The 23,910-nt window shown below is 32.5% G+C and overlaps 2 protein-coding genes and 1 pseudogene across 2 annotated transcripts; all 3 read right to left on the reverse strand.

Annotated features, from left to right (window-relative positions):
* Positions 1–961: 961 nt before the first annotated feature.
* Positions 962–4,972, reverse strand: LOC128172915 (uncharacterized; annotated as a pseudogene).
* A 3,614-nt stretch (positions 4,973–8,586) lies between these two features.
* LOC128173271 (TATA-binding protein-associated factor 2N-like) lies at positions 8,587–9,917 on the reverse strand. The gene is made up of 3 exons (XM_052838990.1): positions 9,817–9,917; positions 9,359–9,369; positions 8,587–9,169 (listed from the first exon to the last, which is right to left on the reverse strand). The coding sequence occupies exons 1-3, from the start codon at positions 9,908–9,910 to the stop codon at positions 8,669–8,671; spliced, it is 606 nt and encodes a 201-aa protein (XP_052694950.1). The 5' UTR covers positions 9,911–9,917; the 3' UTR covers positions 8,587–8,668.
* A 4,493-nt stretch (positions 9,918–14,410) lies between these two features.
* On the reverse strand, positions 14,411–23,530 carry LOC128173673 (uncharacterized). Its single transcript, XM_052839346.1, has 3 exons — positions 23,280–23,530; positions 18,247–18,421; positions 14,411–15,442 (listed from the first exon to the last, which is right to left on the reverse strand). Exons 2-3 carry the CDS (start codon positions 18,255–18,257, stop codon positions 14,431–14,433), a joined length of 1,023 nt encoding a protein of 340 aa, XP_052695306.1. The 5' UTR covers positions 18,258–18,421; positions 23,280–23,530; the 3' UTR covers positions 14,411–14,430.
* Positions 23,531–23,910: the final 380 nt, after the last annotated feature.

Genomic DNA, 23,910 nt, shown 5'->3' on the forward strand with positions numbered 1-23,910 from the left:
CATCGGCTAATACTAGACTTTAATATGAGAACATTATGAATCAAATGTTATTGTTGTTATACATTGCATATATTTTACATCTAATTATCAACGACGCCGTGTCTAATTTATATGTGCAACACTGTAAATTTATTTGTTCAATCGTGTTTTAGCTTTCTTTTGTACAATGCATTATACTTTCACATTAATATTTTTACTAGTAATATATAGGTAATACCTGTGTTGTAAATGATAAAAAAAAAAACCTTGGGAAATGTGGTGACAGCAAAATGATGAAACTCTTTAACCTTAAAGGAAAACTTTTTAATTCTATCGCATTGAACTAAGAAACAAGAAATGACAATGTTTGTTTAATGTATTTACTGATTATGTCGACAGGTCAATTGATACAGCGCAAAATACACATAAACATGCACATAATGGTGACAATTTTAAGAGACTGAATATCATTTTGTTCAGACATAAAGTACCTCATCAGATAATTTCACGTTTCTTTATCGATAGCGCTGGTGATAGACAAAAAAAGCAGATTATACGATATTCTCGTTCTAAAGAGAAACAGAGAACTAAATTAAATAACTTACGACACCTTTGTTTGTGGTTTAACAATGAAAAGTGCCCCTCCCCAGTAGAAATTGACTGGGTTTTTTGGAATTATCTACGTTGTTGTAGAAAACTGGAATCGTTTCGTGTAATTGATGTACTTTTGATACATTTTGATGTAATTGTAATGCCTTTTTCCGTGTGTATTGTAGAAAAATGTAAAAGATTAACAATGTTAATTTTTTTTTTGCTTGTTGGCAATTCTCGTAAAATGGTCAACTCCGACATGTTTTATTTATTTGTGTGATTTCAAAACTTTTAAATTAAAAAGTAAAAATTGTCGGTTTTTTACATTTGGGACACATAAATTTCGTGAAAATAAAACAACTGTAAATATAAAAAATGACACAGAGAAAAATTGATTTTTTATTTACAAATTGCATTGGTATGGATCTGTCATTATGCTTTAATGACGTTGATAAAACAATTACCAAATAATACAATATAGTTACATTTGTATAAACGCACCTCCTGTCCTCTCAAACCTAGTTAAAAATCACGATACATTGTCAATTGATGTATATTCACCAGTTTCCGGTTTGTGAGATTGTAACGATGCATGTTCCCAAGTTTCTGGTTTGTGAGATTCTAACGATGCATTTTCAGCAGTTTCCGGTTGGTGAGATTGTAACGATGTGTATACCCCAGTTTCCGGTTGGTGAGATTGTAACGATGTGTATACCCCCGTTTCTGGCTGGTTAGATTGTAACGATGTATATACCCCAGTTTCCGGCTGGTTAGATTGTAACGATTTATATGCCGCAGTTTCCGGTTGGTTAGATTGTAACGATGTATATGCCGCAGTTTCCGGGTGGTTAGATTGTAACGATGTATATACCCCAGTTTCCGGGTGGTGAGATTGTAACGTTGTATATACACCAGTTTTCGCTTGGTGAGATTGTAATGCTGAATATCTGAAATGAAATATAAATATACTACCTATAGGTTATCTATTTCTTTTCCGACTTTTTTTTAAAAAACTACATCAAACTTACATCATTATAGGTTAGATATATGGACACTTATGAAGAAAAATAAATTGAGGCTTATGGTTTTTGTGCGAGAACAAACACTTTAGGTTACATTTCGAGAAATAAAAATATTTCGCAACAGGAAAATGCTTAAGTATAGAGATGATTGCTCATTTCTAGAACTGAAGTTCAGTGTTTCCTTGTTGTAAGCATAGGGCGGTGGCTGAAAATATCAAAGTGCTTACATGTAACCTGTATGTTTTATTGGTATTTTAGTCTATAAATAATTCATTACTAAATTACACACCATATCTTAACCACTCATAATCACACAGTTCTGGTTTGAAGTTCTAACCGGGTAAAATCCCAGTCGCAATATTTAATAATCATTTATAAATCGATATGCTTAGACTTACACGTGCGTGTTGGCAATTTCGACGTGTGCCTGGTACCCCCCGTCGTCTTGTGAGGCACTAGAGAAAGAAAGGAAACGTTTGATTGTAAAATGAAACAGTTTCTTTCTATTTGTCTTATATAACACTCAGATAACACATTTAAAACAATTGTTGTATAAAAAGTACTTCATTTCGGGACGGAACTTGTTTTGATTATACTAGATAGCAGATCAAAGAGCACTCTATTGTTGTTTAATTATGAATTGCCTTATACACATCCTGTTAGCTTTAAAATGATAAGTTTTTATAAGTTTAAAATTCAGCTGGGTAAATAAATGGGTGTTTGTACCTTTGTGTTTTGCACTTTGGTTTTTACCTTTTATTCTTGATCAAAACGATCGAAGCAACCGCAAATGAAACACTAATGAGAATAAACACAATTGCAATAGGAACCCATTTGTTGGTGACACACTCAGTCTTTCCATCATATTGCTGACATACCGTGATATATCCGCACTGATTGCATCCCTGGTTGCTAATCTCAGAATGACTTACATATATAGAAACAGAGGAGGTCACGTTCGCAGAATTTAGTCTAGCTGCATTGGTTGCCATGCAACTGTAAGTCCCAGAATCGGTAGTTTTAAGTGTATCGAACACTAGCTTTGAAATATCAGGAGACTTTTTTATCACGGTTTCTAAGGATTTGTTGTGAGGCTGAAATTTCCAGGTGAAAACGGGTGGCGGGTTACTATCAGTAATACACTGGATTGTGAGGTAATCTCCAACAAAATAGAGAGACTTGAGAGGAGTCAAAGTTATTACAGGCTTATCAGGCACATCTGTAATTGAAAAATAAATTATCAACCGTTATCAACATATGTGAAAGAAAGAAATGGATTTATTTCCTTGATAAAAAGATTAAAAATTACAATTCCCTCTCGTTGAAATTTTGATTTAAATAATTGGTTTTTAATCAACTTTTATTCATCAGTTCTTCTCATTCACAGTTCATACTAGTAGTTCAACAGTTGATTTAGATCGTTAAAACGTAGACAATTCTTGCAAATATATGATTTTTATTCAGCCTCAGCTCAAAAATCTTATGTTGTGTGTTTTTTACTTAAAAATTGATTTTCCGTTAATTTTTAAACAAAACTTACCGAATACCAATAGTAAACAATAAGTTTATGAAATATGATTAAAAAATGTAACTATACAGACAAAGCACAGAAATCTATAAGGAATCCTTGTATGGTCCAGGGCCTTGGGTCATGTTGTTTTGCGATGAACATCGAAATAGAGCTCCATTGTCGACTCTCGTTACAGTGTAAGTAATGTGGACATCTATAAATTCTGTACATTTTCCTGTTTCATTTGTTGTAGCTTCGGATTCGTGTAACAATACAGGTGTATCATTGTATTGAGATATTTTCCAGATCTTAATATTTCCCAACGGACTTCCGACATTAGCACTACATAATATACTAATAGACTGTTTCTCATCTAGTTCGTTTGGAAACAACTGAAACGTCTCAGGTTCTTTTGGATTGGCTAAAACAATCAAGAGTATATGCACTGATAAATATGCTCTTTATCTCATATGGAAAAAAAGCCCACTGATAACAATATTTAGTGATGGAACAAATCAAAATTGTTTTTTCAAAGAATTTTATTGTAAATTAAAATGACAATGAATAATTATTTATATTTTAAAGAGTTAATCCTGTACGAAAATGAATTAATAGAACTGTTTTATATTGATAAAAAAGGAGTAGTTACATTTTAATTTTACAACAGAGCCACTGGTTTGTTCTTTTACTGAATTCTCGGAGTAGTATTCTATCCAGCATCGGTAAACTCCTTGGTCACTACAGATAGGGTCCTTTATAATCATTACAGCAGAAAGCGAGATGTTTGGTGCTATAAGCTCTGTCCTGTTGTTGTAAAAAGGCTGCATTTCATAGGGAATGTAAGGCCGATAACCACCAGGAGGCGAAAACAGCGCTATATTTTTAAATACATCGCCTATCAGTTTCTGCCATTTGATGGTTCTGTAAGCGATGTATTCAGTGTTTATTTTAAAATAGGTACAGTTAAGAATAATGCTATCGCCATCCTCAAAAATTACGTCCTTAGTCTTCAGAGTGAGTGATGAGATACCTAATGAAAACCAGAAATATGTTAATGCAAGATATAAAATAGTTTTCATTTTATAGTAAAAGCATTTCGATATCAGAAATATGTTAATTCAAAAACAAAATGTTGATTTGTACAGTGAGTGATTTTTTCTTATTTATGACATTACAAATTTTGAGTTACAAAAGATAAACGTAAATTAAATGTCTTTATCAAATCTAAAACTATTTAAAACGAATCCAAAAGAGTATGCATAATAGTTACAATATTTTATAATACATTAGTAAAAAATGAGATTTGCTTATCGCTGGAGCTCTCGCTTTAACTCTCCAGCCAGCTGGAAGGTTAAACTTTGAATTTGGTTTAGGAATAAAGAATCATTATTTGCGTATTGTGAGATGATACTTTCGGTCGGGACGTGATCAAATCCAATGAAGCTCCCAGGGCGTTATACTACGACGCAAAGTGCCCCAATAATACCTCATTTGAATTTGTTTGACTGTAAAGTTCAAAATCGATTAGTAGTGTTATCACAGACAAAGGCACTGGAATATGTAGATGTATACACAGAAAACATTTTAAAACAGGTTATTCTGATATTTAAAAGAGGTGGAAGTTGGCAAAAAAAACTTACTAGTTATGAAAACCAAACTTGTCAGTAACGATCCAATGCTGTTCGAACTTATCGGCATGTTTAAAAAGTACGAACACAAACATTAAATCAAAAATAATTTCAATTACAATCATTCGCATGAAATCCACAAAAATACGTCCCCCCAAAAAATCTTTCCTTGTTACAAATCTCAAGAACGTTATTCCGTAGGTACGTAATAAACAAATAGAGAATTGGTTGTATAAACTTTAAATTATTATGAAAAACTGAAATATGAGTTAAAAGGAATAAATTATGCTCGCATTTACTTCCTCTTCTTGATATGTTTTTTTTTATGAATGCATATATATTTTAATTATGTCCTTGTTTCCTTATCTAGAGGATGTATGACATGAAAACGATCTTTTGCATCAGAATTGCAACAAAATTTGCTTCAAATAAGAGTGCACAGCTAAGTAACATACTGGCAGAAGTAAATGTCCATGAAAAACAGATAATAAATAAGAAGAGCTTCTATGTGTCACACGAGGAAGTCGATGCACAATTGCTACAGTAAATATAAGCATTGAAGCAACATTTTTACTAAATTAATATACAAATAAAACATAAGCTTTAAGTTTATGTTTTAACAAATTCATTAATTTAAAGCTGTAGAGAAAACAGAAAGAAATGTGCAATTTTTAATCATTTTTGGAATCATTTTTGGAATCATAGGAATATTACATTAAAATGAATAAAAATGCAAAAATTAAGTAATTTTGTACATACGCTTGTTAAAGATTTAAAAACTGTATTTTATCTTAGTTTGAAACCAACATCTCACTTTTGGGACATTTATTGATAAAAAAGACACTGTACCTTAAATAATTAAAAATTCAAAAATATGGTCAAAGGATTTTACAAAAAGGGATATTTAAAGGAATGATGAACAACACACGGAATATCAAAATTGTTATGAACCATAAGCAATTGTTACGTTTTAAGCTTTTCAATCAAATTGCAGAAAGTTTCTATCATCGAAATAGAAATCATGTTTAAAGAGTCATGAAGTGAATTAATAATAAAACAAATTGTTTTTCAAGGTCTATATTGTCCACTTAAATTTTATAATTAAGACAAATGTTGACGGACTTTGGAATTATATTAAGCGCAGCGAGAGGCGAGCGAAGCCTCACTCAGCAAGGCTTAATGGCTTCATGTATATATATTAAAAAAATCAGTGAAAAATGAGACTTGAATCAGGGTTCATATCGGCTAAAACAATTTCTTCCAACCATGGATGCCACCATATTGGCCGCCATTTTGTTTTGAAAAAGTTGGTTTAATCATGATAGACTGTCACTTTTCGATTTATATAGCCCCTTAACTTAAATATAAACTTTAAAATGTTTCAATTTTAGATAATCTAAATTAAAAGAAAGTAAAATAGAAACCAGATAAGAAACCAGATAAGTTTTAATATTGCTTCAATCAAGAAACACGACTATTTCTACGTATGTCTAATTAAATAATCGGATAGAACCGCCCCCCCCCCCCCAAAAAAAAACAAAACAACAAAAAACAAAAAAACAAAATACAAAAAAAAAAACCAAGACATTAACACCAGTATATTGATCTTTGAGATACTGAATAAAGTATTCAATTATATGACCGGTAATTAACAAATAAATTAATTTGATAAACAATGAAATAATCAGTACAAAAATCCGAATCACGTAGCTCTATTTGGTAATTTCCGAAGACAAAACTTGTACGTTTTACCTATGAAACATGACGTCATAATGTAGAATATTTTACTAGTAAATAAGCGCATCAATATGGAGTGAAACACACAAGACGTATAAACCAATCGACACTTTACAAATCCCATGGCCAAGTACAAATTACATGTCTCTTGGGTGCTATCTTTGGGAAAAAGGCAAAGATTTCCTACAGTAGCCCTTATAGTTAAGAGGTTTACATCTTTGTCATTTGACATTAAAAACCCGTTGCCGTTATGTATTTTGATTGCCTCAAGATGGGGCACCACACACATCGAAGGAATAAATTAATTTCCAAAGGATTTCATCACAGGGCGTCCAAATACTTGGTTGCATAAAGAATGGAAACGTTAGCTTTTGCCTTTTGACCTTTGCGCTGATCATGCAAAGGGAAACAACTTTTATATACGTATATGTTTGGATGGTAGTAGTGCCCTGGTTACACAAGCCGTGTCATATTAAGGAAATGTTCTCTTTATGCATTTAAAGCTTAATTTCCAACTAATCCCACAGTATTTCTACACCACTCATTGTACTCGTACACCTGTTTTGCAAACATTAGGTAATAATGATATGTAGCAAAACTTGAGAAACTGGATGTCTGTAAACTGTATATTTGCAAAAGGATTCTATTAATTTGTATACGAAGCTTTCTATTTCCCAACACAAAGTACAGTTGAAAAGGAAGAGCGTTGCAAAGAACTATATATGATAAGAGTTAAATTTGGCCCCCATAATTCGCCATTTTTTAAGTGTTTCGGGTACAATAAAATGTTAACTAATTTTTTAGAAGAGTTGATATAAAATATATTTTTCATCTATTTATTTGATTTATTTGCACTCACTGGCAGTATATGACGTCAGAAGTGACGCCATTTTTATAATTCAATCAAAATCAGCCAAAAATTGACATTTTTCTTACCTATTTACGAATGGGATATATAGAGCGCATGCTTGAACAAGGAAAATTTTTTTGTCACTTATAAGTCTTGGCTAGATACATCTCTGATTAAAATATTTTATTTGTTCAAGAATGGGCTCTATGTTTTCAGAAGGAAAAACTGCTTGAAAATAAGCTGGTTTACGCTAAAAATGCAAAAATGGCGGGAAACGGTTGTCGTTACGGTGTCATATTTCTAAATTGTGGGCACTTGAACCAAAATGAATATTATGTAAACACATCACATACATATCTGTACTAAGAAAACAAAGAATGATAGTAAAATGATGATGTTCATTTTAGGGGGCCATTTTAGGCCCTTATCATATATAGTCCTTTATATTTGTTTTAATTAAGATACAGGAAGAATGAAATAAAACTTTTGTAGAAAAAAATAAAAGCGCAGATGGGTTTATTCCTATGGTTACAATTATAAAAAAAGCTTTGGATTAACTTGCCATTTTGTGTTTTCCCCCCAATACTCTGATGGGTTTTTGAAATGTTTCTTCATAAGAGAAATTCATTTATTTCACTTATCTCACAACACCTTTCATCTAAATAATTATGTAATTGAAAATTGAAAAAGTATTTTTTGGTTTTGTTTCAAACAAAACTTAATTTATCGGAAATGAGTCTTAAATAATGACACAGCTCTTAATAGTATTGTAAGTTTGTTTCATATTAATTTGCAAGATACTATTTTTAATAGAATGTATTTGCAAGTGTTCCTTTCTGATATGTCATTGAAATTCTAAATTGCAGCTTTCTCTCTGTTAGTTTCCTTAATGTTATCTAAAAAAGAAATGCTGTCAATTATTCACTCCTTAAAAGGGCATATTAAATGTTTCCTTTTCGACGTAAACGAAACGTACAATCTATGAGACGTTTATTTAACAACTCGCCTGAACTTTACATGATATACGTGCACAAAGCTAAAACATTTACCCGATGTACTGTGCTATTTATGATCAATAAGGTGGCTTATAAAGGTTAGAAACACGCATCAAATACTTCCATTGAAGTGTTATTCACTATGTAATGGCACATGTGATCACTTTATTAGGTTTAAATTTTGCATTTTAATTTTTCTAGACTACAATATATAAATTACGAACATTTGAAATAGCTTACACTAAGCACCTAGAAATGTATAAAAGTCAAAAGATTCTGTTAAAGTTTTAGATTTTATTTCGACAAATATTTTTTCTACATGTTCAAGAAATAAAGCCATTTAATAATAGCCCTTCCTAGCAGTTTTCATCCTTCTTTTTAGGATACCCTTTTGATCCCTTTCCTCTGTAACTTTTCCCCTTTCTACCCCTGTATTTCTTTCCTCTATACTTCCTCCCCTTCTTTCCGGCATATTTTCTTCCCTTTCTTCCGCGATACTTCCTTCCTCTCTTTCCACCGTACCTCTTTCCACCATACCTCTTTCCTTTTCTTCCTCCGTAACCTCGTCGACGTACTTTATTATTTTTCCTCGATCCCTTCCATAGACCTCTATATTTTCCACCTTTTCCTCGTTTTCGGAGACCATAATAACGTCTTCCTATTTTATTTCCAAGTCCTCTGCCTTTACCATATCCCTTTCGGTTTCCTCTGCGTCCAAATTTCTTTAAAAATCGATTTTTTCTTCCTCTCCAACCTACACCGAATCTTTTTCTACCTTTTCCATACCGTTTTTTAAACGGTACACCTGGAAAATATTTGCCACCACCACGTTTCACCGAGCCTTTGTAAGGAGAAACCTATAAATGAAGTAAAATAACAATACTTTAATGTTTAAAATGCCACCACTCTAATACACTTCAATGCACTGGGCAGCTGAATCGTGTGGATACTATTACAACTTGTTGTGGTAATCTTTAGTTGCAAGATACTTGTAATGGCCACGGAATGTTTTTTTCCTTTAAAGAATGTATCAATGAAATACTTACGTCACCATATCCTGTAATTTATACAAAAAAAACCCAATTAATCAATCATCTATTATAGCTAAATGAATTAATATATATATATATATATATATATATAGAGAGAGAGAGAGAGAGAGAGAGAGAGAGAGAGAATTTTATTGTGTAAATAATAAGGACAGGTAATTAATCTATTTTTAATTTTAAATGATCAGTTTAGACTGTAGTTTATGATACCAAAAAAAAATAATGATTGATAAAATACATGAAAGTATTATTTAAAGACTTCTTATGCAACACTATTCATTATGCAAACGAGGATGCTAGAGTCAACTTAATACAAATTATAAACTAATATGCTTTAATATTAGTATCACATGCCTCTCTTTCTTACTAGTTTTGTATTCTTATTTCATTGATATTCCGGGTCTTATTTTTGAGATCAGTATTAAACTAAAATGTAACCACCATAGCACTCTTACCTTTGGCTTCAGTTTCGGAAGAAAACAGCACTATAGCACAAAGTGCTACAAATGCTGACAGCACAATCAGACGGCCCGTGTCTCTGGCGATCATGTTGAGTGATGATGAGTACACCAGAAGTCTGCATGATTTTATAGCATTACATCTTACACTTCAATGAGTTCTCGATCCGCCCGCCCAAAATCAAGACAGTAATCCGATCGTCACAGATGGTGAGTACATTTCTATTCAGCTTTAGCAGTTCATTTATTATTTCATTACATTCATTTCTAAGCACTGCACGATTCTTACATTTATTTACAAAATGAACTAAATAAAAAAAAACTATAACGTTTTTTTCATATTTCTAAATTTATTAGATTTTATTAATGATCATTCTTTTTTGTAGAATGATTTTCATGTTTAATGAGGTGTAAAATAACAAGCTTCAACCAATGTCGTACATGTAAGACTATATGTACAGCTGCCAAGACACAACTCATGCAATACATATACACATCGTTTATTACTAGAAATACATATTGATAAAATCATTTTTTACATCTCGCAAAATTGCTTCACTCTATTGCTGATGAATGCATAATGATTAATGTATTCAAATTTATGAATTACAGTAAGTATAACTATTTTGTTGCTTTATGTTTTTTAAAATCCCCCTTTTTAATCACTTACTTGTGGCTATATTTTCATTTTGTGTCAGTTTTCTTTAAAACTTACAATATTTTTTTATAGTTGTGCATTCATCTCCCTTGTATCCAACATTTAGGTCAAATTTTCTTATTTTGTGGTTGTTGTTGGTTGTCCGTCAGTCTTTAAACTTGACTGTCAATTCTGACTAATTTTTCAGAACCAATTGGCAAAATTGAAATATAATACAAAGCATTCATTTAAAATGAATTTAAAAATGTTAAAAAACTTTTAAGTATTAAGTATTAAAATACTTTTTAAATGTTGGATAAATGGGAAATGGGAAGCTTTTTTATGGAATCGAATCTAACAAAGGAGTTATTAAAAATAGAAGTTAATTATCTTTATTGCTCCAATCAAAAACGGCTGTGTAAACAATCAGTGGATAAGTTACAAATAAACAATATGCTATAATTCCAGTCTTGAGCGGGAGGCGTGATCTCTATACTACATATCAATTAACGTATAGTGACTAGAACTGCTTAACGGCACATCAGCTTCTAATAAATAGGCATATGTCAAACAAAAATATAGATATTGAACTGAATCAAGATTACTTTACGTTTGGAGAATAAAAAACTCTAGAAAATATTAGACAGAGCAATGTTATATCTATAATAACAAAGCAATACATTTACAGAAACACGTGCTTAAAAAAACCCCTTATTTTGGCAATAAGATACGCTGTAATTGTGGAAAACAAAATGAATGAATTCAGTAACACATGGGAAAAATGGCTACGTTTATAAACATGATTACTCTCTCTCTCTCTCTCTCTCTCTCTCTCTCTCTCTCTCTTTAAGTAGATAAATATTTCAATTTATGTCATTTACCTAAAACATTTATGTTAAGGTCAGCAGAAATGTTGCATTTAAATGATATAAAAACCAAATGCCAAATAAAGATAACAATAATCTTTACTATCGTAAATTAAATAATTCCATTTTCAAGTATATAGGTACATGTAATTTTAACTAAAAAGTGAACAAGGGTGTGAGTGTGCATGAGTTAAAAAAAAACCCAAGCCCGAATATTTTGCAAATGTATATGGGTAAAATCATAAAATCTTGTCACTTGATGCATGTTATGAACTGGGGGTAAACTAAGCCAGATGAAGGACACCATGACCTTCGTTTGAATTTTATCGTTAATGTTTCAGACGATCTGCAATCGCAACTTCTCGGGCCTTTCCGGCAAGCTCGGAAAGACACCTCAAATGTATTACCTAGGCGTCCATGACAACCCCCCTTTTTATAAAACTTGATGTAAATACAACACATTTTACGATCTGTTGAGATGTAAGCTAGACTTTGTTAAAGTAAATGATATACCCTAAAATATAACACAGAAGCGAATTATAAGGCTGTCTAGCCGATAGTTATTTTAATGGGAAGCGACTCCATTTTGTATAAAATTGTAACATCCAGTGATGTTAATACATTCGAGGTGTTTTTCCAAGCTTGCCGGAAAGGCCCGAGAAGTTGCGATTGAGACGATCTGATTAAAACCAGAAACTCGACCCGCTCCTTTTTATTTTATTGTCGCTACACAAGGATCTGAAGAAACTGATTTAACCTCCTGATGAACTTTGTTTGGACCAATGAAATTGTTGGTTCCATTCCTCGGCTACAAGTTTCGGAAGTCATTCGAGTACAATCTTTGGATTTCTTATGGTGTCTTTTATAAGGAATAAGGAATCATTCTTTTAGTATTATGAGGTGATAATTTTGGTCAGGGCGAGATCAAATCCAATAAAGCCCCAAGGGCTTTATGATAGATTTGATCACGCCCCGACCGAAATTATCACCTCATAATATTCAAAGAATGATTCCTTATTACTTATATTTATATATTTTTTAGCCATCGTACGATTAAATATTTAAATATAAATAAGCAAACCCCGCTGGCGCCTCAATTTGGCGTCACTTGTATTATGGGTTATATAGTACAAAATAGATACGTAGTGTTTTCAAAGGCAAAGACACTAGAAAATGTAAATATATCAACTTATGCCACGTCTGTAGCTTGTCAAGCCAAACATTTTGTGATATTGTATAGATTTGCACACAGCTCATTGAACACTGGCGTGGGAATATAATTCTAACTCCTCCGTTTTTTTTTTGTTTTTTTTTGTCCGTACCATTTAAAATTTGAATATATTCAATGTATTAATGAATTTGTCTCCTTGAAAAAAAGCACTCCCGGGTACAATCCATCAAAATTATCAATTATTTTCTGGTATTATGTCTTTTCAGCGGTGATTATTTTTCATTCATGAATTGTGCTTAAGTCCAAATACAAGTGTACTTCCGTTTTACCATATCAACTACATAGGAAAGTTAATAAAAAATAACTCACAAACATGGACTACCCGCAATAATATGCTTGCATCAATTAGGTTGCTATTTTCAGCCATCGTAACGTCGACAACTTTCTCACGTGCCTTTGACATGCCATACAATTGAATTTATTTACAATGTATCAACATTTCAGGACCTACTTGAAAGGTCACTTAACCTACTTTAGGTATTTCATAGTAACAGTATGCAATTTCAAATCTATATACTTGAAAATAATAGACGTAGGAAAATCAAACTTTGTTATTAAGAGAATTCAACCACCTCAGTACAGTGTATATGTTTACCTCTCCAACCTAACCTAAAGAAAAAAGAATAGTTTAACAATCTTGATTTTTTGCCTCCTTTTTTATCATCCATTAATAATAATCATAATAAAAAGAGTGGTCATATTTGTAAATTTGAATTAACTTAATGTTCGAACAGTAGCTTTACTTGAAGTTCATCAGCATTTTATATCAGTATTTCATTTAAATGCATCATTAGAATTTAAACAGTATAAGGAAATATAAGCGTACATGTACGTGTGATTTTAACAATTATTAGAAAAAGAATAGGTATGCAAAGTAGCTTTTTTTGACTTTTGCTAGAATTCTAGGTAAACGATTTTATGATTCAATTATGTAATGTTGTAAATTTGCCCAAGTTGCTAATGATACATCCTATTTCATCCTAGTTCACTGAATGTAAAAATATAAACTTATCAAAATATACATGTCACTATATAAAGAACCTAAAAATATAATAGAAACTTGAAAAAATATTAAATTATAAATTATACGCTTTGATACTGGACCGGTCAGGTATAAAATATATTGATAAGTCTATCAGACACAACTATTCAGTCTATTCTTGTGTTTTAGTTTCTTAAAAACGTAATATTCTGTTGAGTATTTATGGGGAAAACAAGATTCATTTTCACAATTTAAAAAAAGATGTAAAACAAAACATGCCACTGATTTAAAATAGAACATGGTAAATCATGAAAAAAAGTTCCAAAATAAGATTATTTGCTAGAAATGTACAGTACAATGGGTATGTCTTATTGTTTCTCAAATATCACTTAAATATATATTTAATACTTAGATATTTAATTATCTAAAAACTTCGTACTCTGTAAAAAGGAAAAAAAAAAAAAAAAATCAAATCATATTCAAATCATAACAAAACTAAACACTCTCAGTTAATAGATACGTGTTCATTAATTCATGTTTAATTGATAAACAATCACGGAGTCAACACAACAGATTTACTAAATTCCAAAAAAATAATAAGAAAATAAAAAATACGAATCTGCATTTTACAAAAGAACTAACGACAAAGTCGTAAATATTTTCAGTCTCATAGAATGGTCTTCATCAAAATCCATATAAAAACTTTTTTTTACAACTATTCTGATTTCATAATTTATTTTTTACAGCCATTAAAATAAAACATTGATTAGTTAGTTATTAACAGTCATTCATTAATCCGGTCGTAGGTCATTAGTTCTTTTGTAATACGCAGCCCTGGTTTTCTAATCTATGTTTATCTACAATCTTAAAGTTGCGTTAATTTCATCGCTGACTGCTATGAAAGCCCTTTTCTTTTCCACGTCTCCCAGACGTGTGGGAATTCGTATCCAACCTCGTGTGTCCGTGCAAGAAGCTGACGCAGACGACAGTATTTACAGTTGTATTCCTGTTGATCTGTGAACACAATCGCATGGGGCTGGAACTGTACGTAGTCAATGTTATCAATCAGCGATGTTGACGTCAGCATTTCTATGACGTCAAATTCACATCCTTCACAATTAATTGTGAGTAGATTTAATGAGTGACACCCTAACCCAATCTGCAAGAAGAAGTCTATCACATTAAATATTTTGATAGTTTCTGTCTTGACGCCTTTCTTAATATCGTCTCTCAGCAAAGAAGTAGCTTCAGCGTGTACTGCAATTTGTAGCTCCTTCGGAGTTTTAGCAAGGCCAAAGCTGTAAGCTGTGACTGTTGATTTAAGTGAGAGATCCTCCACCTTTTTGGTGAACCTTTTATAAAAACTAGGGACTGGCTCCAAAACAACATAACGCTTAGTACCTGTTGTTTCTACAAGTTTCGCCATCAAACCACCTAGGTAACCCCCGATTTCGATGATTGCAACGTCCGGTTTCATTTTCAACATTTTGAAGTAGGAATATATTATGCTTCTATCTCTATTATACCTATGCATGGAATGATCTCGAACACCATTTACGTTCTTATTTCTTTCTACACATCCGTAAAAAGTGTCGTTTTCCTGTGTTGAAAATTTTCTCCTACTCTTTGGTTTAATCTTTCCAATGCATTTATCTGCTGTTGTGTTCTTCCATATAGGGACCACTTTTTCAAGTTCCTTAGGCATTTTGGGGGCTATACCAGAGGGTTGAAAGACTACTTCATCTTTCAGACTTGGACACGGTCCAGCCTCCAGATCTGCAGGTCGTATGTCTGCCGTGATCGTAACCGTATATTCGTTAAGGTGGTGGGACATGAAGTAAAATCCAGTTACAACAATGAACAAAACAGACAACACGAAAGCCTGTGCATAGTTCTGCCTCATTTTCCTAAAATGATTAAAAACAGATGTTTATCAAAGATTGTGTAAGTAATATTGACAAGAAAAAAAAAACTAAAGAAAAGTTTGCCAAATTTATTTGAAACAACAGGGAACTTAAAAAATACTGCATAATATATATTTTTTTATGAAGTACACCCCTTCTTCCCCGAAAATAATACGGAAACTACAACATGGTTATCGGCCCATATCGGACTTTTTATCAGTTTTTGTACTTTCAGAACTTGGCGCAGAGTGCATATAAAAACAGTTGTTTATGTAATGATTTTCATTTGAAATGACCATTCTCCTAACATGCAATATTGACATTGCACACTATTTGGATGTTAAGTGTTTCGACAGCTATGACATTTTTTACACCATAACACAGATAGGGTGTTCAAAAGCTAAAATTATGAGTTTTATGTTTACGTCACATGCGCTGGATTCTGTTAAACTGCAACGTCACAAGGCAAAAATCAAAATTCACGGTTGTGGTTTTAAACTTACCTTAGGATAAAACAGGGATTTTAATTTATTCATCACATTTGCAGACAATGCAGGAAGTAAAACAATGTTAAAAATGCATTTTAACTTTTCTTTAAAGATATACTGTATACAGGGAAATATTCGCTCCTGTTTTATTTTCGCCCCTTTCGCCCTCGTTGCCAAAGGGCGAAATTAGGACTAGGCGAATTCAAAGTCGCAAATGATATTTTTGTTAACACAACTGTATTTAGGCGAATTCAAGACGGGGTGAAACCGTTTGCAAGTGTAAATGGGCAAAATTACGTGGGGCGAAAATAATACTGTAAATAGTATTTCATAGTTCATAACTGAACTGTACATGTATATGCAATCAAATTTTGAAAAGGCTCTGATCGCTTTCCTCAATTTGTGTGCACACCGGAATGTGACTTTATTTTTCAAAACATAACGATTTAATGCTTATTATTAACATTTTTATAATGATTTCACCAAATATGAAGAACATATATCTTTCTTTCAACAACGAAATCATGTTTGAGATATGACACTTTAAGGTGAGGTAGTTAAAGGGAGATAACTCACATTTGATTGTGACGTAGCACCAATTACCCTAAGGCTTTATTTCAGATATGAAGACCATAAAATCCATGATACACAATTTGCATTAAATTCAAAATATGACGTATTAACGAACCCCCAATTAATGGCAGCGGTGACACACACAGTCAATAAGTAGTGGACTAACGCACTTGCATAAGGTATGACTGTATATAAAAACTAGATCGTTCTCGTTGCGAGCAACGAGTGGGTCTTCCGTCCGATTTTGGAGTAAATGAGATAAAATCCTTCACTTTTAAAACTAAATTGTTAATTAACGCCAAAAAAAAAATTAGGAAACAAAAAATTCGGCACCCAGGGCTTGAACCCAGGTCGCTGGGCACATGTCCACCACTGTAACGACTGAGCTAATCGGACTCTCGCTTCAGGAATTTGATGCTTAATATCTCGGGAACGCATCAATCGATTTTAAAAAAAAATTACATATTCTTAATCAGTAAAAGAGTCTCTATCAACCCGTTAGAAAAATATATAAAAAGCAAAAAGTTGAAAAAACCGATTTTTTATCTTTCCTTCCGGTGACGACCGGAAGTGACGGCGGACGATTTTATGACCATGTTGCAACAGGTTAAGTGAATGTCTATCTTCACTGAAGATTTCAGCCCTATATCTCTATTCGTTTTTTGGATCTCTAGCCGACAAAATTGACTTTTAAAAATCGTAAACGGACGATAACTTCCGACCGGAAGTGTTTATCAAAAAATTGAAACGGCGGTACAAACTTCAGATACCGACACATCAACCCTCAAAATTTGAAGAAAATCGAATGAGCCATCTTCGAGAAATCGCCTGCACAAAATTTGTAAGACAAAAAAAGAATAAAAAGAATAATAAGAAAAGTGAAAAAGAAACAATAGAATAATAGTAGGGTCTTCCGCTGAAGACGGAAGACCCTAAAAACCACCATATATATTTATGGTTAAGGGGGATGTACGGCCATATTGTACATTTGAGGATGAGAATGTAAACATTTTTAATTTTTTTTTTGGTTCAATAATGTAAAATTTGAAAATTCTAGACCTGTGAAAGTATTTTAACTATACACAGCAAAATGTGCCACACACGTTTCAGATACGTTAAACATGTGTGATACGTATGTGACCACGTACGTTTAACGTGATTTAAGTACCACGTGTGTTTATAACATATGTGTAACATGTGGTTGAGATCTACATATGTAAAACATAGGATTCACATACGTTTAACATATGTAAAATCTAACGTATGTTAAACATATGTAATTTTGAACGTATGTTATCACACGTATCTTTACCTTTCTCAACGTATGTGTAATATAACGTACGGTTTGACTTCACGTGTGTGTTTCGTATTTTTAACGTATGTTGTACATGTGTTTAGCTCAAACATATGTGAAACGTATGTGGCACAATTAGCTGTGTAATGTTTAATGCAATTTAATATCGACAGATTTCCCATACATGGAAATCTCCATGTTGTTACGTATTATTTATCGAAATAAACAATAAAATCAAGTATAATTTCATAAATTCCCAATATTGTTATCTAATGATGTAGCGGATTTGTACGAAAGCCGAGAAGGATCATTCGAGATTCGAGATTCAAAATACGAGATTTTCGAACTTGAATCTCGTTTTTCGAATCACGTATTTTGAATCTCGAATCTCGAATGATCCTTCTCGGCTTTCGTAGATTTGAGAGTTTACTACGGACAAATCAAAAACGTACCTGGCATGCATTGCTTTTCGACAGGTTGCATCCGAAATTGACCCTTGCTGAGATGTAAAAGTGTCCGTTTCAACGAAAAGTGGCCTTTATGCATATACACCGAAAAATGGCAGAAAAAAGCTACACATCTATATTTGTTTGACCTCGAATATTCTTCATCTGGGTGTGTTTTGCTCTGTAATTCATCAAGAAAAGTTATTAGAGATATCGTGATAAAGATTTAGGAGTGCTTAGGGTCAATATAGGCCCCCTCTAAAAGATTAATGATATCTTTTTCTATTTTAATGCTTTGGATGTCTTTTAATCAAAAACAGGATCAAACTGTTCGGATAAATCAATGTTGGACGAAAATGTAAGTTTGAAGAAATGACCCCGGCAATGTCTGAATGTATTAAAATTTGGCATTATTGAGAAAAATTCGAGTGTACTTCGCCAATATTGATCAAGTTATATCTGACATGATTTAATTTTTACATCTACCAAGTATTATTTTAATTTATAGCTCTGTAGAAACAGCCAGACTGAAATCTATACGCCCCACTTTACTAATTTAGTGAATTTTACTAACTTTTCATAATCAATTTATTTATTAATCACAAGAAAGATAATCATATCAAAATTAAAAATATAACGCGGGTTATGGATTTTTTTCTGCATTGTCGCTACCTTCATACCCCGAATGAATAACCAAAGATGGCATTTTTTTAGGTTTAAATGATAACATTTGGTCGCCAAACTAGTTTTTATCGCACCTTTATTACGACTTGGATATATACCTGCCAAGAAAGTTATGGTCAGTTGCTTCTCGACTGAGGTCTTCAGGTTGCACGGACTTATAGAACCATTTTAACAAGACATTGGACTTTCAGTAGGATGTAACGATCTATTTCTTGCGTCAAAACAAGTTAAAATGACGCTGTTTCAAGTGAAATATACACTGATTGCGTAGTCTTTACTCAAAAGCCAGAGAAATCGTGTTGATTTCAAAGAGCCATGCCTGAGAGGCCTGCAATGAAATAGACAGGCCTACGTCACATTGCCGTTTGACTCAACAACCCAAAGTCCAAGCTCTTGTTAAAATGGTTCTAAATGACAGCAATGCACATTATAATAATACGTTTCTATACTTAGAAATTGAGACTTTTTGGCAAGAAACTACGAAATGCCTGCACCAGTGTGACTGCTTATAAATTTGATATTTTGACACATGTGGGATTATGTCCTAAGATATTATTGAATAATACCTGATAAGTAATTAGTGTAAAATTAACGAAAAACCTACTTTCATTTTCGATAAACTAGCCCGAATTAGCAAAAATAAGAGTAAGGTGGTAGACACGCTTTGGCGGATCCAAGTCACTGGGAATTTGCATCAAAATGTATGCTTGCAATGAAATAATATTGAATGACTACGTAAACGGTGAATATATTTACTAGGAACTTACTTATATAGCACAAAGATGTTAAAATTTGACAAACGTTGAATAATGAAATTTTCCTTTCTTGAATGAATGATGGATATTAGTTTTGATATATAGAACGCTTGCGAAGCGCGACCTCTGGTGAGAAAATGGGATAGAACTTTCCAGTTTTTAACTACAATAATAATGACACATTAGAGTTAAGACAAATCAGCAATTCAAGCTGATTTGATAAATACAAATTATAATTTCTAAATACTGGGTACAGAAAGTGTAACTTATCATAATACTTGTACATGTATAATAATACATTGTTTTGCGCTGAAATACAAACCATCGTGAAATGCATGATTGAAAACAAAAATGCATTAATTTTGTTTTATAACCCCTGATCATTTTTATTGAAATGCGCTATGACAAAGAGCAAAAGAGCAACAAAGGTCAGAAAATTGGATTTAAACATACAATTTACAATATAACAACTTGTTAATTTACATCGACCAAGTACATCAAAATTTTCAATATGACAAAAGTAATAAAATAACATATTTTTTGGAATTCCTAAATAATTATATGATAAATTGATAATTCTACTTAACCACATTACACAAGTCATGTACTTCATTCAAAATAATTCCGAGTAAGCCCGCTTTAAATAAACATTATACATGTATTATACGGATAATTCATTAAAGATTTCCATGTGTTTCTGACACTAAATAATACTCCTTGCGCTGGTATTTCAAAAAATCTTATATACTTTACCATTTGTTGGGTTTCCGTTTAATGTTTTATTTATTTGTATAATTCAATTTTGATATCATATGCGTTTTGTTCGGTAAATTGTTGAAGGAAAAGGAATATTATTAAAAAAGTTTAACCTTTGTACATACTGAAACAACAAAATTTTATCAAGTCTGAAATATTTTTAAGTAAAATTTATTACAATTGCTAGTTCCTCTAAAATTGATCATATTTTCACATGCTACATACACCTATACATAACAGAGTAATAGAAACAATTTTATGCATGTGTTTGTTTCGTTGTCAAGGACTAATGCTAAAGCTATAGTCTAAAGTTTACGTTTCTAGTTACACCGCTTTATGAAGTGCAAAATACGCCCGACCAAGTTTTGGTGTAAATCCTCTGACTAGACTAAAGTTAGGCCCAAAATAAAGGCCTCTTTATGAAACGAGCCCCTGGTGAATAAATGACCCGAATGCAGTAAAAAAAAGTGTCGCGTTGCTTTTAAGGCAAGATTAATGGCCATATATAATATCAAAAGTCATTATATTAAAGGGCCACCTTCAAATTCCCCTGTGCTTTTTGTGATTAAATCTAGATATACATGTAAAAGGTTTAATTTGAATATTTTCCTATATCTGTATACAGAGGAGATACTGGAATAGTATTATAATGACCAGGACATGCCTGATTGCGGTTCAGGTCCATGGCCCGACTTCACAGATCTCTGTGTCTCCATTTACCGTAATCAATAAAAACACGGATAATTTGACCTTTAACCCTTTACACGGTTTGTCTGTACAACGAGCAATGTTTGTCAACTTGTTTTTTTTTCCTTTAATTTCTCTTTTTCAGTAGAACTTTACGGGACCAAAGACCACAAAATTGAAAAAAAAAGTGTTCGATTGATTATTATATTTTGTTTAGAGGAATAAAAAATATTATCTGGTGAATAAATATTTTCTCGTTCTCGGAAGAATCAAATTCATGTGTAATGCCTGTCACAAATCGTGATAAATCAAACAATATATTGTAAATATAGTAGTTAATAGTTCGTCTAAGCGCAGCGCTTCAATTGAACACGTATAATTGTATAATTAATTCGATAGATCGATAGTTTGCGAATGTTTATGTCAGGTTTGTTACGAGAGAGAGAGAGAGAGAGAGAGAGAGAGAGAGAGAGAGAGAGAGAGAGAGAGACGGACGGACGGACAGGTGTGATTTACCTGTGAATGTTTGTGGTAGATATTATTTTATTATTTTAGTAGAAATCTGTTTTATGTACATGTAACAACGTTAACACTTGATGAGTAAAAAGCGACACATATATTGTTAGATTAAGCATGCATATTATTTCCTTTAAATAATTCACATTGAAATCATATTAAAAGAGAAAAAAAACATGGATGGTAGTTGTTAAATTTATACTTAGAAGAGTATCTTATAAAAGGACAGCAAATATTCATATTTTATATCTTATACATTAAGATATTTTTCCAAAGAAAAAAATTAAAGCTAAAAATATGAAATCTTTTTAAATTTGAAGGTTGACTGATGAATTATCTGTTGACCATTAGGTTTCCTGAAAAATATTTACTTCTTCCAGATGGAAATCAGTGACATAATCAATATTTACACGGTTTAAAAAATAACACTGTTTCGACAATACCTTTTTTATCGTTCTTTGAAAAGGAATGACAACATTAACATTAGTTGTTTATTTAGAACAAAAACTAAAACAAAAGAGAGAGATCAATGTGTTCTATTTCATGTGCAATACAGGCACGTAGCATCAGGGGGGCCCAGGGGGGGGCCTGGCCCCCCCACTTTTTCTCGCAGCAAGAAATTTTTTAAAACTTACATATAAAAAAATGAATTATAATGGAGTTGCCCCCCCCCCCCCCACTTTTTTTGAAGTTAGTAAAAAATTGATATGAAAAAAAGGAAATGAGTAGTCAAATTGAATATTACCCCCCCCCCCCCCCCCCCGGATTAGGAATTTCATGATTTGGAGGGAAAGAAATTTTGGTAGGGAGGATTTTTTTTTGGAAGTATAGTTGACCCCCCCCCCCCCCCCCCCCCGCCCCCGCCCCCCCCACGGATTAGGATTTTGAAGATTTTTTGGAAACTTTAAATTTCCCTTTTTTTTCTCTTTTGCTTGTCAAGATTTTTTGGATGGGTCTGGCCCCCCCCCCCCCCCCCACTTTCAAAAACGAAGCTACGTGCCTGTCAATATTACTTACGAAACGAGAGTAAATCATGGCTTATTGATAATGCAGGAAGAACAAAGGAGTAAATGAAAGTAATATTTAGTTAAATGCAGCATAGTACCATAGTCTAGTCTGTATTTTATATAAGAAATATTTTACCATCGAATATTTTCTTATTGCGTAATATTTAATGCTACTATTGGTTTTTTGTTTGTTTGTTTCGTCGTATCTTACGTCTTTTAGTACAACGGGACCATTGATTTCACCCATTTTTTTTTAATACATAAGGTTATCGTTGCTGGCTAGATAAACAAAGTTCGGGCTTATCTCTGTGTTGCACAATGTATTTTAGTATTTTGAATGTCCTTTCCTCACTTGTTTCACAATAAAGGAATGTTTACAAGCCATCGAAAACCTTATGCTGAACTATTGGTTTTTTTTCATGGAGAGAAAAACTTTTCTTTTTTCGATATGCGGACTGTGTGTGATTTTCAAAATTGATTATTCGTGATATTACATAGATCAATAAAAATTCAATAAGTTAAGAGAATTGTAAATAGAAAGGAACTCCAAATCAAAAAACTCTGTTACAAATATCACATAAACCTTCCATACATGTATTTGTAATGGGGGAGAAATCAAGCCACATATACTTACGGTTATGAGAATTCCATTAAAATCCTGTTCAAAATGGCCAATTTTTTTCTGCGCATGTGCAGGTCCAGTGTCCTCTTTAGACTGTGACAGAAAAACAGTAATTTATTCTTTCTAAGTAATAAACCGATCTCTAAAATCTAATGACCCATTGTTAAAAAAACCCTACAGACATGGTTGCTGGTTTTGAAATATCAAGTTGACATTTTTATTCCAAAATATTTAGTAGGGTGTAAACCGTGGCAATGGCGCAATTGACGATTTTACCTGGTTTTAATACGGGTCGCTGCATCTCTTAACTATAAAACACCGACAGATAAAGGCAGGCTGTCGCCAAAGGTCACATACAGATAAACCTTTTCATTTTTTTTTCAAATACCACAATAAAAAAAAGAAACGCATACATGAATTAATCATAAATTTAACATTAAATATAAAACGAAAAGTTAAATTTTAACACACATGTGCACTTGGCGTGAATCGCGGCCTGCTTGGTGACTTATGGAGTTTCAAACAGCATTTTTATCTTTTAAATTCAAACCGATAGCCAAATATCGTCGGATTTGAGTTCAAATTGATTTGAATGATTTTTTTTGGGGGGGGGGGGGGGCACTTAGCATATACAAACTTGAGA

This window comes from Crassostrea angulata, chromosome 2, assembly GCF_025612915.1.
Source record: "Crassostrea angulata isolate pt1a10 chromosome 2, ASM2561291v2, whole genome shotgun sequence".
Classification (NCBI taxonomy): domain Eukaryota; kingdom Metazoa; phylum Mollusca; class Bivalvia; order Ostreida; family Ostreidae; genus Magallana; species Magallana angulata.

What these genes read in the sequence shown, in the direction of transcription:
- LOC128173271 (XM_052838990.1), bottom strand. Translation starts at nt 9,910, where the DNA reads ATGATCGCCAGAGACACGGGCCGTCTGATTGTGCTGTCAGCATTTGTA.